The 13171-nt window shown below is 34.9% G+C and overlaps 1 protein-coding gene across 1 annotated transcript; it reads left to right on the forward strand.

Annotated features, from left to right (window-relative positions):
• The first annotated feature begins 11558 nt into the window (after positions 1 to 11558).
• LOC145951999 (uncharacterized) lies at positions 11559 to 12713 on the forward strand. Its single transcript, XM_083064214.1, has one exon. It carries the CDS (start codon positions 11559 to 11561, stop codon positions 12711 to 12713), a length of 1155 nt encoding a protein of 384 aa, XP_082920340.1.
• Positions 12714 to 13171: the final 458 nt, after the last annotated feature.

A 13171-nucleotide genomic window follows, 5' to 3' on the forward strand; every position in this document is an offset into this window, starting at 1 on the left:
CATCAAAATAAAATAAACATAAAAATAATTAAATTAAAAAAAAATATATGCGGGCCGGCGGGTTGTGGCGGGCCAGCCCGCTATTTGGCCCGGCGGGTTGGCGGGCTTGGCGGGGCGGGCTTGGCGGGTTGAAATGATTGACCCGGCCCGCCAATTTTTGGGGGGCCAACGGGCCAGCCCGCGGGCCATGGCCCACTTTGCCATCCCTATTCAATATGGATTTTCAAGATTTTTTAAAGAGTCCATTAAAATCTATTGATATTCATTTGAGATTTTTTACAACTTAAAAATAATCAATTAGTATTCAAAAATATAAGGATTTTAAAAGATTGTTATGTTAGAGGGATTTTGAAGGACTTTCTAGTACTATCTATAAATATCAAATTCATAAAATAATCCCATCCAAACCCATCAAATTTTGGAGGATTGTTTGAAGTGTGTAACGTCTAGTCGTGTGGATATTAATTCGTATATAATAATTATGTACATTATATAATTGATATTATTATACATAAAACAAAAGAAAATTTTATAAACTTGCTTACATATAGCACTTTATATTTGCATCACATATTAGACAAAAATATTTACAATAATGTACATACTTATAAACTACTTATTTCTTACACTACTTTTATAATCTTTACATATCTGGTTGATACAAGTTTACAATAGGATTAACATGGTTTGTTGGAGGTAGGAAAAAGGTGACCACTATCGGTCCATCAATAACGGTAGGAATTTCTTGAGTAGAAGAAAACATAAAAGTTGACAGTGCCAATCCTTGAAAAGTGACCGAGTTGGCAACAACATCTACAAACCAAGTGGTTCCTGGAAATATCGCGGAGATGATGGAAGTGAAAGGTCTTGGAAATGTTGGTAGGTCCATCTATTTTTATTTATTTTTATAAATTAATTACACAAGAAACATAAGGAGTCAGAACAATTTTTAAATAAATATTAATAATTACGTAACATACATAGCAATAGTTAATCATAAAATAATCTACATAAAAATTTAAATTATACTTGTAGTGACTAGTCAGGATAAATGAGCATTATCATAATATTAACCAACAAAAGGATTTTTCACCTTAACTCCTTACTCATTTAAATCCCTAAGTTTAAACCCCCAACTACAAATTAATTCAAACTTTCATTCTTATGGCCATAGAATAATATTTATCTTTATAAATATAACAAGAAATAACAACAAGACGAGTTAGAGAGATTTTAGCAAAACTATATTAAGAGTACTAATCATGTAAATGGAAAATGATAATCATTATAAAATAATTAAACAACATAAACTATGAATACCTTATTAATTATTATAAGTAAAAATGCTCATAGGTTAAGCAAATAAATGGGGTTAGGGACACCTCATTATGTAGATAAAAAAAATAACATAAATAAAGAAACATAATAGTAGATAAAACTTTAAAGAGATAAAGTTTTCCTCCCCCTTACCTTAAGAGAAGTAAAATTACTACATTTTTCACTCATTCTCTCTTTACGTTTTGTTCTCGTTCAATTCTTTTTCCCCGTTCCTTTTGTAAGTGATTGTGTTATTTATAGGTGGCTTCATGTGCTATTTATAGATAACACCATGTGTAATCTGCTGTACTACACCACGTAATACGACCACGTAATCTACTTCAGTACGATTTATCTCCAATATTTATCCTCCAGCACTATTTATCTCCAATATTTATTGGCAATCTACTCTAGCATCTGCAACATTTATTCATCTAGCATCTCCAACATTTATTCATCTATAATCTTATCCATTTATTTAGTAAACTTTCTTACATGCAATATCTACTGCTACACATACTCCTCCACTTATTTAGCAAATTATATATTATGTACGTGTAGTGAGTTGCAACATGAGAATATTTATAGGTTTTGTGTAAAAATTTATTTAATTACTATTAAAAATATATAGGGACATGACATGACTTGAACTTGTGACTTGTATCTTATGATCTCTATACATTATAGAACAAACTACTGAACCACTCTATTTTATATGTATATGTTATTATATACATTATAATAGATTGATTCATATGTAATTATAATATTATAAATATTTATAATATTATTGGATATCATACATATATATATATATATATATATTTAAATATGATTACCTAAATTAAAACTTATATATATTTATTTATATATATACATAGTGATTAAAATATTATTCTAAAAATTTGAATCATAACTATTTCTAAAAAAAATAATAAAACAACCAATTTTATTTATTTGAAATAAGGTAACTAAAATTTAAAAGAAATATTATTTTAAGAATATATATAAGATAAAATTGAGAATGTTGTATCACAAATTTAGAATATTACAATTCTCCCATACTTACAGGAATTTCGTCCTCAAAATTTTTATTGCTTAAAAATAAATAAGGATAATTTTTCCTAATTTTTTCTTCCAATTCTCACGTAGCATCCCCAATAACATCATTCCAGATGACCTTTACCAGTGAAATCTGTTTGCCTCTCAACTGCTTGATTCTTTTATCTACGATTTGTACAGACATTGTTTCATATGTAAGGTTATCCTTTAATTGTACCGTATCAGGCATTATTACATGAGAATGATCAGAAATATATTTTCTTAATTGAGACACATGAAAGACATTGTGAAGATTAGAAAGAAAAGGAGGTAGAGAAATTTGGTAAGCAATAGGACCTATTTTTCTGAGAATTTGGTAAGGACCAATAAATCGAGGTGTGAGTTTCTTTGATTTCATTACCCTACCAATACAGTTCTTGGTGTAACTTTCAAAAATACATGATCGCCTTCTTGGTGTAATTTAGTGAATACCTAATGTTAATGGGTAAGAAGTGAGTAGATTTTGTTAGCCTATCCACGATAACCCATATGGAATCAAACTTATGAATTGTTCAGGGTAAACCAACAACAAAATCCATTGCTATACTGTCCCATTTCCATTCAGGTATATCTAAGGGTTGTAACATTCCTACTAGTTTTTGGTGTTCTATCTTGGCCTTCTGAAAAATTACGCATGTGGCTACATATTGTGCTACCTCCTTTTTCATTTTAGGCCACCAAAACATTCTCTTGAGATCCTGATACATTTTTGTTTCCCTAGGGTGTATGCTCAACTTGTTCTTACGTGACTCACCTAAAATTATTTTCTTAATTTCATAATTATTAGGCACACATATCCTATCATTAAATCTCAAAACTCCCTTTTGATCTATATTAAACTTTTCACCACCCTTTTGTCCCAACAATCTCTTTTTCTGCTGAATGAATTTATCAACTACCTGAGCCTCACTGATTTGTCCTTGTAAGTCACTAGTAAGCTGAACTGCATGCAATTGTATTCTATCCTAACCTACCATAGTTGACAAACTCATATCTCTAAATTTTTCTATCAAATTCATCTCATGAATCATCAATGAAGAGATATGTATAGATTTTCTACTCAGTGCATCAGCCACAACATTGGCTTTTCTTGGGTGATAATGTAATTCAAAATCATAATCTTTCAAAAATTCTATCCACCTTCTTTGTCTCATATTCAGTTCCCTTTGATCAAACAAATATTTTAAACTCTTATGATCACTAAAAACATCAAACTTACCACCATATACATAATGTCTCCATATCTTGAGTGCAAAAATAATGGCAACTAGTTCTATGTCATGGGTTGGGTAATTATTTTCATGAGCTCTCAGTTGTCTAGAAGCATATGCTACTACCCTTCTATCTTGCATAAGAACACATCCTAATCCCATTTTTGAGGCATCACAAAATATGACGAATTATCCATTAGGATTGGGTAAGGCTAGGACTAATGCAGTGGTTAATCTTTTCTTAAGCTCTTGAAAACTATTCTCACATTTTTCTGTCCACTCAAAGAGTTGCCTTTTCTTAGTGAGTTAAGTTAAAGGCATGGCTATTTTAGAAAATCCCTTAATGAATCTTCTATAATATCCCGCCAAACCCAAAAAACTATGGATTTTTGTCACTTTCTTTGGAGGTTCCCATAACAGAAATGCTTCTACTTTAGACGGATCCACAGACACTTCGTCTTTGGAAATCACATGTCCTAAAAATTTAACCTCCTCTAACCAAAATTCACACTTAGAAAGTTTGGCATACAATTGTTTATCTTTTAGGATTTGAAGAATAGTTTTAAGGTGTTCTTCATGCTCCTCATGAGTTCTAGAATATATGAGGATGTCATCTATAAAGACCACCACGAAATGGTCTAAATACAGACGAAAAATTCTATTCATATAATTCATGAACACTGCAGGTGCATTGGTTACTCCAAAAGGCATCACCTGATATTCATAATGACCATACCTTGTTCTAAATGTAGTTTTTTGTATGTCTTCTACTTTCACTTTGATTTGATGGTATCCTAATCTTAAATCTATCTTAGAAAACACAGTGGCTCCTTTTAATTGATCCATCAAATCATCTATCCTAGGAAGAGGGTATTTATTCTTTATGATAAACTTATTTAATTGCCGATAGTCTACACATAACCTAAAGCTTCCATCTTTCGTTTTAACTAACAAAACAGGAGCCCACCAAGGTGATACACTAGGACGTATAAATTGTTTTTCATACAACTCTTCTAATTGTTTCTTTAACTAGTTAATTCAGAAAGTGACATCCTATAAGGTTCCATCAAAATTGATCCACTTCCAGGCATTAAATCAATTGAAAATTCAATCTCTTTGTCAGGTGGCAAACCAGGAATATCATTAGGAAAAACTTCAGGAAATAATTCCCAGAAAAGATTTAGAAAAGTTTTGAACATGAAAAATATAATACATATTACTATTACTAATCTGTGTAGTAGTGTTTCAGATATGTATAAGAACAAGAAAATCCAAAGCATGAAGCAGGGTCAAGCAAAACAAGGATCCGACAAAAACAAGCAAAATGAAAAGAAGAATCATGACATATGTATCAGTCGATAATAGATATCAAACAAAGAGACGCCAAGATCAATCCAAAGCGGAATAGAAGAATTCAGGAACAAAAGAAAAGCGAGAACCAAGATAAGGTGGACTCAAGCACCAAACAAACATCAAACAAAACTCAAGGGACGATCATACATATTCAAACCAAAGCAATCATCAGTCGATGGATAGTTCAAGACAAAGAAGCATTCCGAATGAAATAAGAATTATTCATTCTCAATAATGATAAGGCGAAATGAAAAAAATCAAAGTCCAAATCTTAGACGGAGACTCAGTTTCTCAAACACAAAAGAAGCACGATGAAAAGCGTCTAGGTTCCACTAGTCACAACAAAGAAGATCATACATCATCTTCAGATTATAAGAAAAGTTCATGGAGTTATCAAGATACGAAAAGAAGGGAGAAAAATGCAAAAGCGCGAATCAACAAGTCAAAGTTGTGTGTGTCAGGACAAGTACAACTGCTTTTCAGAAAAAGGAAACCCCTCCGCAGTTATAATGACAAAAAAAAGACAAACATACCTAGGTCATGATTGAAGTCAGAAATAAAAGGGAACAATTTACGCAAAAGACTTCACACGAAATACAGATTGAGCAAGCAAAGCATTTAATGCAAAATCAAACGCATTAAATGAACAAGATATGTGTAGCCATAAGCGAACGTTCATCTGCACCAATGGAAAACCCCGCCTCAATGGACATATTCAAATTCAAATAACGGGCAGATCCATCATAAGGCTATAAAGAGCAAGCTCCGAGAAGAAAAGTAAAAAAAGAAGAGAAAAGCAACAAGAAATAAGCCAAAACAAACGTCAAAAACAACCTTACTTCTCTTCGTGTGAAAAAGTTGAATATCCATGTAAAACTAAGATAGCTTATCTTAGGGAGTGTAGAAATCAGTTTATCCTCTTTGTGAGAGTTACACAAACACTCTAAACACATTCTTGTAAAATTAAGGTTGAAAACCTTAGTGAGTGTAGAAACCAGCTTATCCTCTCTATGAGAGTCATATACACACTCAAAACATCTATCGTCTGTAAAGCCTGAAGAGGCTAGGAAAAGAATATTTGTGCAACCAGAAGTGGTTTAAGAATACTAGCGTCAGCAAGTGAGGTTGACGAACCAGGAGTGGTTAAGAATATTTGGACAACCAGAAGTGGTTTAAGAATACTAGCGTCAGCATGTCAGGTTGACGAACCAGAAGTGGTTGAGAATACTTGTAATCCGTTGTGATTAGTGAAACCCTTCAGTTGAAGGAGACTGAACGTAGCTTAGAATGAGTGAACCAGTATAAAAACTCTGCACTTTTACTTAACTTAAAAATGTAATATCATTCATATTGACTCATCACTTTGAAAATCTTCGTTTACTACTATCTATCTTCAAAATAATATTTAGACGAACTCATATTTGTTTGACTAAAAAAATCATTTTCGAAAAGACGATAGAACTTCGGACGCATAGATTCTTTTAATCAACCTTATACTTTCCTCCGCAGCTAAAACATTATTTTCTAACGGAAAGCAACATCCTTGCGAAAACGCTTATAAAAATCCTTCGATCACACACATTCAACCCCCCTTCTGTGTGTTTTTCACTAAACTTCAGTTATGACATTACTAGTTAGAACGTCCTAATGTCCAATATTTAAGACATTTGTTTCCAAAGTTATTCATGAACAAAAATCAATTGTCCTTTAAATATGAATTATGTGAATTGGAAAAACACCATCGTGTTGTTTTTCCTCCCCAACCATACAAAACTTTTGAACCTTTTACAACGATTCATAGTGACATTTTGGGGTCCCTCTAGGATAACAATTATGTCTGGAAAACATTGGTTCATAACTTTTATTGATGACCAGACTATGGTTACTTGGGTATTTCTTTTATAAGAAAAATTTGAAGTTTGAGTTGTGTTTTAAATTTTTTATCATATGATCCTAACACAATTACAATATACTAATGGAAAAAAAGACACTTTGATGGACCATGGGCCAAGGGCCCAATTACCATAGCTATGGCCAAGAACATACGAGAAAGGCTGGAAAGCTTGAAGGTTAATGGGCTCTCTAAGCTCAAGGTAATCTTCACGTGGACCACCATATCTTAAAGAGAAGGCCTTAGTTCATTTGTACATAGTTTCTTGTATAGGTTTATTTTTGCCTTTGTATTTGTGTGACACTTTATTTCTTCTTTATAGACTATCCTATTTTGTATTTAGTTAGGGTAGATTCTTTGGATACTTTTGCTCCATTTGACCTTGTATTAAGGGTCACTCATTTTACATTTTTTAGTAGTAGAAATGGGGTGACAATTAGCAAGGTGTGTAGGTGCAGCTAGTAAATGGGCCAGAGTTGGGCCTAGGCCAAATTTTAAGTATTGAGCTTGTTTTGCTCCATATTTTCCAAGGAATTGATTTAGCTAGGCCTCACCATCATGTGGTGAACCTAACTAAACCAATTTCAAGATTATTGGATTGGACTAAGTATATAAATTAACCCATGGCCGTCCATCCCAACCTTGGCCGGATTTGCTTTTTCAATTGGCACCTTTGGGAAGCTTGAGCTACAAGCTTCTGACTTAGCTTGCTTCCCAAGCTACTAAGTTCGAAGCTTGCTCTACAAGCCTCTCAAACCATGGTTGACGGTCAAGTTAAGCCAATCATGGTTCTCTTGAACCATGGTTAAGCTTAGCTTGCTCCACAAGCTTCCCTACTCTATATAAACTTATTCCTATCATTTGTAATCACTTTTGAACATTTATGAGAACTATAATTCAAAAATTCTCTCTCATTTTCAAGAGTCCTATTTCGTGGAGAAACTTTCTCTCCTAGAGATCTTTCACAAAGGACTTCCTCCTTTGTGTCTTGGTGTCTCTTATTCTTCTTCTTCTTCAAGAAGAAATTGAACCACAAGAGTGGCTTCCTACAAGCTTTTGAAGCTTGTTTTGCTTTCGTGAAAACTCCATTGGAGACCTCAAGAGTATGATTGGACATTGAGATGGAGATTGGAGGAGAACAATAATCACTCCTACAAGCTACTTCCATCACACTTTGAATCTCTTAATGTTTATTTTAAAAAATTAAATTAATTAAATTAAAGATAATGGAGTAAGTGATTGTTAAAGAAGAATTGTAGTTACTAAAAAATTCTTGATTTTTAATTTTATTTTTCTTAATAATTAAAGGGTATAATTGTCCAATAAATGTAAATATAAAAGTAGTTATTAATGGGGTATCTATCTATATATTAGTATAAATAGCATATATGTAATTTAAATAGGTCAACAATGGTATAACTAAAAAAAATAATTAGATTTTTAATGGTAGTGATTAAAATCATAAAATTGTAATATTTGATGGATTAAAATTGCTCAATTAAAATTTGAGAATCAAAATTGTGCAGCTGGAATACTTGAAAGCATAAAATTATTTAATTAAAATCTTGTGGAATAAAATCACACAATTTTAATATTTGAAGGATTAAAATGTAATTTGTAACACCCCAAATTCTCTACTAGTATAAGGGTTAATTATTATTTATTTTTATATTAATGAAAAATATTTTTGAAAAATATTTTGCTTTTTAGTAGCCCAGAACGGGCTGTTCCCAAACTGGAACAGACTGTTCCAAACTACTAAAATGGCCTTTACACAATAGACTGGAATGGGCCATTCCAACACAGGATTTTATGAGCAATATGCGAACTCAGAACGGGCCGTTCTACTTTAGGAACGGGTCGTTCCAAACACAGCCATTGTGGGTTAAATTGTAATCCCAGAATGAGTCGTTCTAGTTTGAGAACGGGTTGTTCTGGATATGAAATTTAAGCATGACGAATGAGTCTAGAACGGGTCGTTCCGGATTTGAAACGGGTCGTTCTGGCCACTCCTGATGCCTATAAATAGATCGCTCTGACACTCTCAAAAGCACATTTTTCACTTCTTATCTTTTTTTCTTATACACTCTCTGAAGACCAACGGGGAACCCAGAGGAGGAGACCAGTAGGATCTGGTTTTAGTTTCAACTCGAGAAACCTTGCTCTGGTGTGGGAATGTATGTTGGGTAGTGGGATTGGTCCCCAATCCTATGTTTGTTGTTTGTTGTATGCTCATGTATGAGGGGTTTTCCCTAATTATAAATGTTCTGTTGCTTCTCCTATATTTAAATATAAATGTATATTTGAGAACTCTATAGGTTCCTATGAGAAACCCTAAGGGAATGCATTAGTAATTGTAAGAGAAAATTTTATGAGTAAGATGTTTATTGTATGAATTAGAGTGCTCTATGGGTTCTTGAGAGAACTGTAGACACCCAATTTCGTCCGGGGGGCACACAAACAAAGAAATGGACCTCCATTATGAAGGAAAGGAGCTTCCGAAGCAGGCAAATAACAAGACAGGACATCAGAAGGCCTAAAGGCTAAATATGGTGTTTTTAGTAGCCCGGAACGGGCTGTTCCAAAATCAGAACGGCCCGTTCCAAAGTCAAAACGGGCCGTTCCAAAATCGGAACGGGCCGTTCTGAACCCCGGAACGGGCCGTTCCAATATCAGAACAGGCCGTTCTAATATAACTAAAAACACCTAAAGAGGCTTGTGTGGAACGGGCCGTTCCAATACCAGAACGGGCCGTTCCAAACAAGGCAAATTTGGAACGGGCCGTTCTGGAAAGGTTAAGTTCGTGTTATTTTCTACTCTAAAACGGGCTGTTCCATTTTCAGAACGGGCCGTTCCAGAGTACGAAATTTACACATAATAATTGGGCCAGAACGGGCCGTTCCGAAACCGGAACAGGCCGTTCTGGCCCACTGCTGATCCCTATAAATTGAAGCCTTGGGCACAGTTCTCAGGGCGGCCAGAGAAATTTCGAATAAGACTCCTTTGAGCACGAAAATTCTCTATCTCTCTCCCTTCTATTATATTTTTTGAGATTTGTGTCGCATCTCTATATTCTCTCTCCCTCCTATTGTATTTCTTGAGATTTGTGAGACATACTTTAGTGTGAAAGGTCACCAAAAAACACATTTTCCATATTTGAAGATTCAATAAAGCTTGTTCAAGAGGTATTTTAGCTAATCTTATTCTCTTCCTTTTATTTCTTATCTTTATCTTTTTTTTTTGTTATAATAAACGTCATAATGTAGATATTTTAGGGTTAATCGCTTAATTTATATTTTAAGCATGTAAATAAATATTAATAAAGGGGATTTAATATTTAATTTATTAATTCTTATAATGTTAACTTCATCATAGGGTACCAATTGAGGGCGCTGTAGGGGTGCTTAATATCTTCCCTACACGTAACCGACCCCCGAACCCAATTTTGGTTATCAAGGCCATAGTTGGATCTTTAAAAAAACCTTTTCTTTTTCCAATGTTTTGAGTAAAATATTGGTGGCGACTCCATGAACCTATTTTCAAAAACCATTAATTAAGGATTAGTCTGGTGTCCGGGCATTCCTTAATTAATGAGACTTTTAAAAGGATGTCTAAACCATATGTCGCGAGATTGGAAATTTTCGGGTTGCGACAGATGGCGACTCCACTGGGGAAGTTTAAAGAGGGTCAGGCCCATTTAATTGATGAAATTAATAAAATAAAAATAATAATTTAAATATTTTTCCCCTTTACTTTATTTGTTTTATTTGTTTGGCTTTAATATATGTTTGTTTGTTTAAATTATGCATCTGTTTGAATTAACAACTGCACACAAACCATAACACACAACAGTTCCCCCTACACCCGGGGGCATGGGGGTATTAAACATAGGGAGTGGTTGACGTACGACCGGCCCAAGTTTGGCCTTGGAGCCTGCGAGCCTTGTCGGAAATCACACTCAAGGTGATAACCGGTTACTCTAGCCTGAAATACTGCGACAGACCTTAGAGTTTGCCAGGTGACGGTGACAGAGATACTGGGTCCCTATAATGGGGGCACCTTGGGGACCTTAAGACCAAAGTGAGGATGATTAGAACCGCCCTATACAATGCACTTTTCTTAACAGGGACCACAGACCATGGATTTATACGCGACTGCTTGTGGATTGTATGAACACATGTTTGTTTTGGTTTATTCAAACCATTCATTTATTTTTATAGTTCCCCTAAGGTAAAGAAAAACACAAATTAAAAAAAATAAAAATGCATTATCATGCGAGAGAAAACCTAGTGTGAAAATAAAATCTGTGAGAATCATACATCCCTTTTTTTTTTAAAAAAAAAAAAAGGGGCATCATGCATTTTCCAAAATAAAAAAATAATAATAAAAAAAAATATAAAAAAGAGAGTAAAGAGGAGGGACATGCATACTACATACATTCCTATGATCACAAGGAGATTTCTCACAAAGACTGATGAACTCCAATTAGTGTGACCTTTGTTACATCGTAAAAAATTACGAAAAGGGACACTTTGATCTCATGTTCAAAGGAGTGGCTACCAAGTCTTTGTTGAGAAACCTCCTTCATGCATTATCATTTAAATAAGCTTAATAGGAAATTATCTTATCCCTTAAAGGTGGCTTTTCAACATTCCGTACTCACACGAGCTCAAAAGATAAAAGCTATGGAAGACCTAGAGGAGAGAAATCGTGCCCTCAATGAGGAGCTCGGACAGCTCAAGGAACAAATGGCTAGAATGCTTGAGGCCATGAACAAATTGCAGCACGACAATAGTACTAGCAATGTTGGTAACGCTTCCAAAGATCATCTGAACGACTTGGAAGAAAGACTGAGAGTTGTGGAAGGCCACAGTTTTGATGTTCAAGAGGCTGCAGACATGTGCTTGGTGCAAGACATCCAATTCCCCGCCAAGTTCAAAATCCCTGACTTCCAAAAGTACACTGGAGCCAGTTGTCCAAAAGGACATCTAACAATGTACTGTAGGAAGATGGCAGCCTACGTGGATAATGAAAAGCTCCTGATACATTGTTTTCAGGAAAGCCTTTCAGATGTCGCTCTCAACTGGTACATGCAGCTGGATGGAGGGAGGACCCAAACATGGAAACAGTTAGCCGATGCTTTTCTTCGTCGATACAAGTATAACATCGACCTAATTCCTGATAGGTCTGATTTACAAAGCTTGAGCAAGAAGGGCGATGAGTCCTTCAAAACCTATGCCCAGAGATGGAGAGAATTGGCTGCGCAAATAGAGCCTTCATTATCTGACAAGGAGATGGTGACAATGTTCATCAACTCTTTAAGTGGACCCTATTATGACAAGATGATAGGGAACACGTCGACCCTTTTTGCTGACATAGTCACTATAGGTGAAAGGGTTGAGCAAGGCTTAAAAAGCGGGAAGATAGGGAAGGCTCCGACGAGTTATGACCCTAGGAAGATCTATGAAAAGAAGAGGGAAGAAGGGGTCCACGCCGTCATCTTTACTCCAAAAAGTCAAGTCACACCACAGGCAAAGCCTAGAGACGACAAGGTAGTAGACAAAATCCCCATCACATACACAGAGCTACTACCCCAACTCCTAGAGGCTTCAATGATAGTCCGACTTCCTCCAACGAAGAAGATGGACCCCCCTTACTCGCCGTGGTACAAACCTGAGGAAAGGTGTGACTATCACTCTAACTCTCCGGGGCACTCCGTGGAGCGATGCAAGGCCCTACAATTCCGCGTGCAAGGACTTATAGACGCTGGGTGGTTGAAATTTGATACCAACACACCTAACATCGACAAGCACCCACTGCACAAGCATGACGAGGAATGACCTTGGAGTATAAGATTGAGAAATTACTAGAGTAGGGGACTCTCTTTTTTTCAAAAAAAAAAAAAATAAATAAATAAATAAATTTAAATTCATGCTCAAAACTCATGACCTTCGCCCATGGTCACGAGTTCAAAATAAGGGCTTGTATAAGTTTTTACATTTATCAATAAGATATGTCATTCCTACAAATCTCTGTTTCATTCCCTTTTCCCTTTTATCACTAAAATCTAAAACAATCATAGTGCCCAAATACCAAAAAAAAAAAAAACAGACATGACTAAGGATAATAAAATTAATCAAAGCTTTGAACATCTACGACACATCATCTGAGTCTATGGAGATCACTTCCTCGAAGCATAAAAGGATAAGAAAATGATAAAATGCAAAATCATGAGATTCTTATTGCATAAGAAGAGTCTTACAAAAACATCGACTCAATTTGGTTGACAGAGGAAGCA

The sequence above is a fragment of the Cajanus cajan genome, chromosome 9 (genome assembly GCF_000230855.2).
Source record: "Cajanus cajan strain Asha chromosome 9, NIPB_CcT2T_4, whole genome shotgun sequence".
Lineage (NCBI taxonomy): Eukaryota > Viridiplantae > Streptophyta > Magnoliopsida > Fabales > Fabaceae > Cajanus > Cajanus cajan.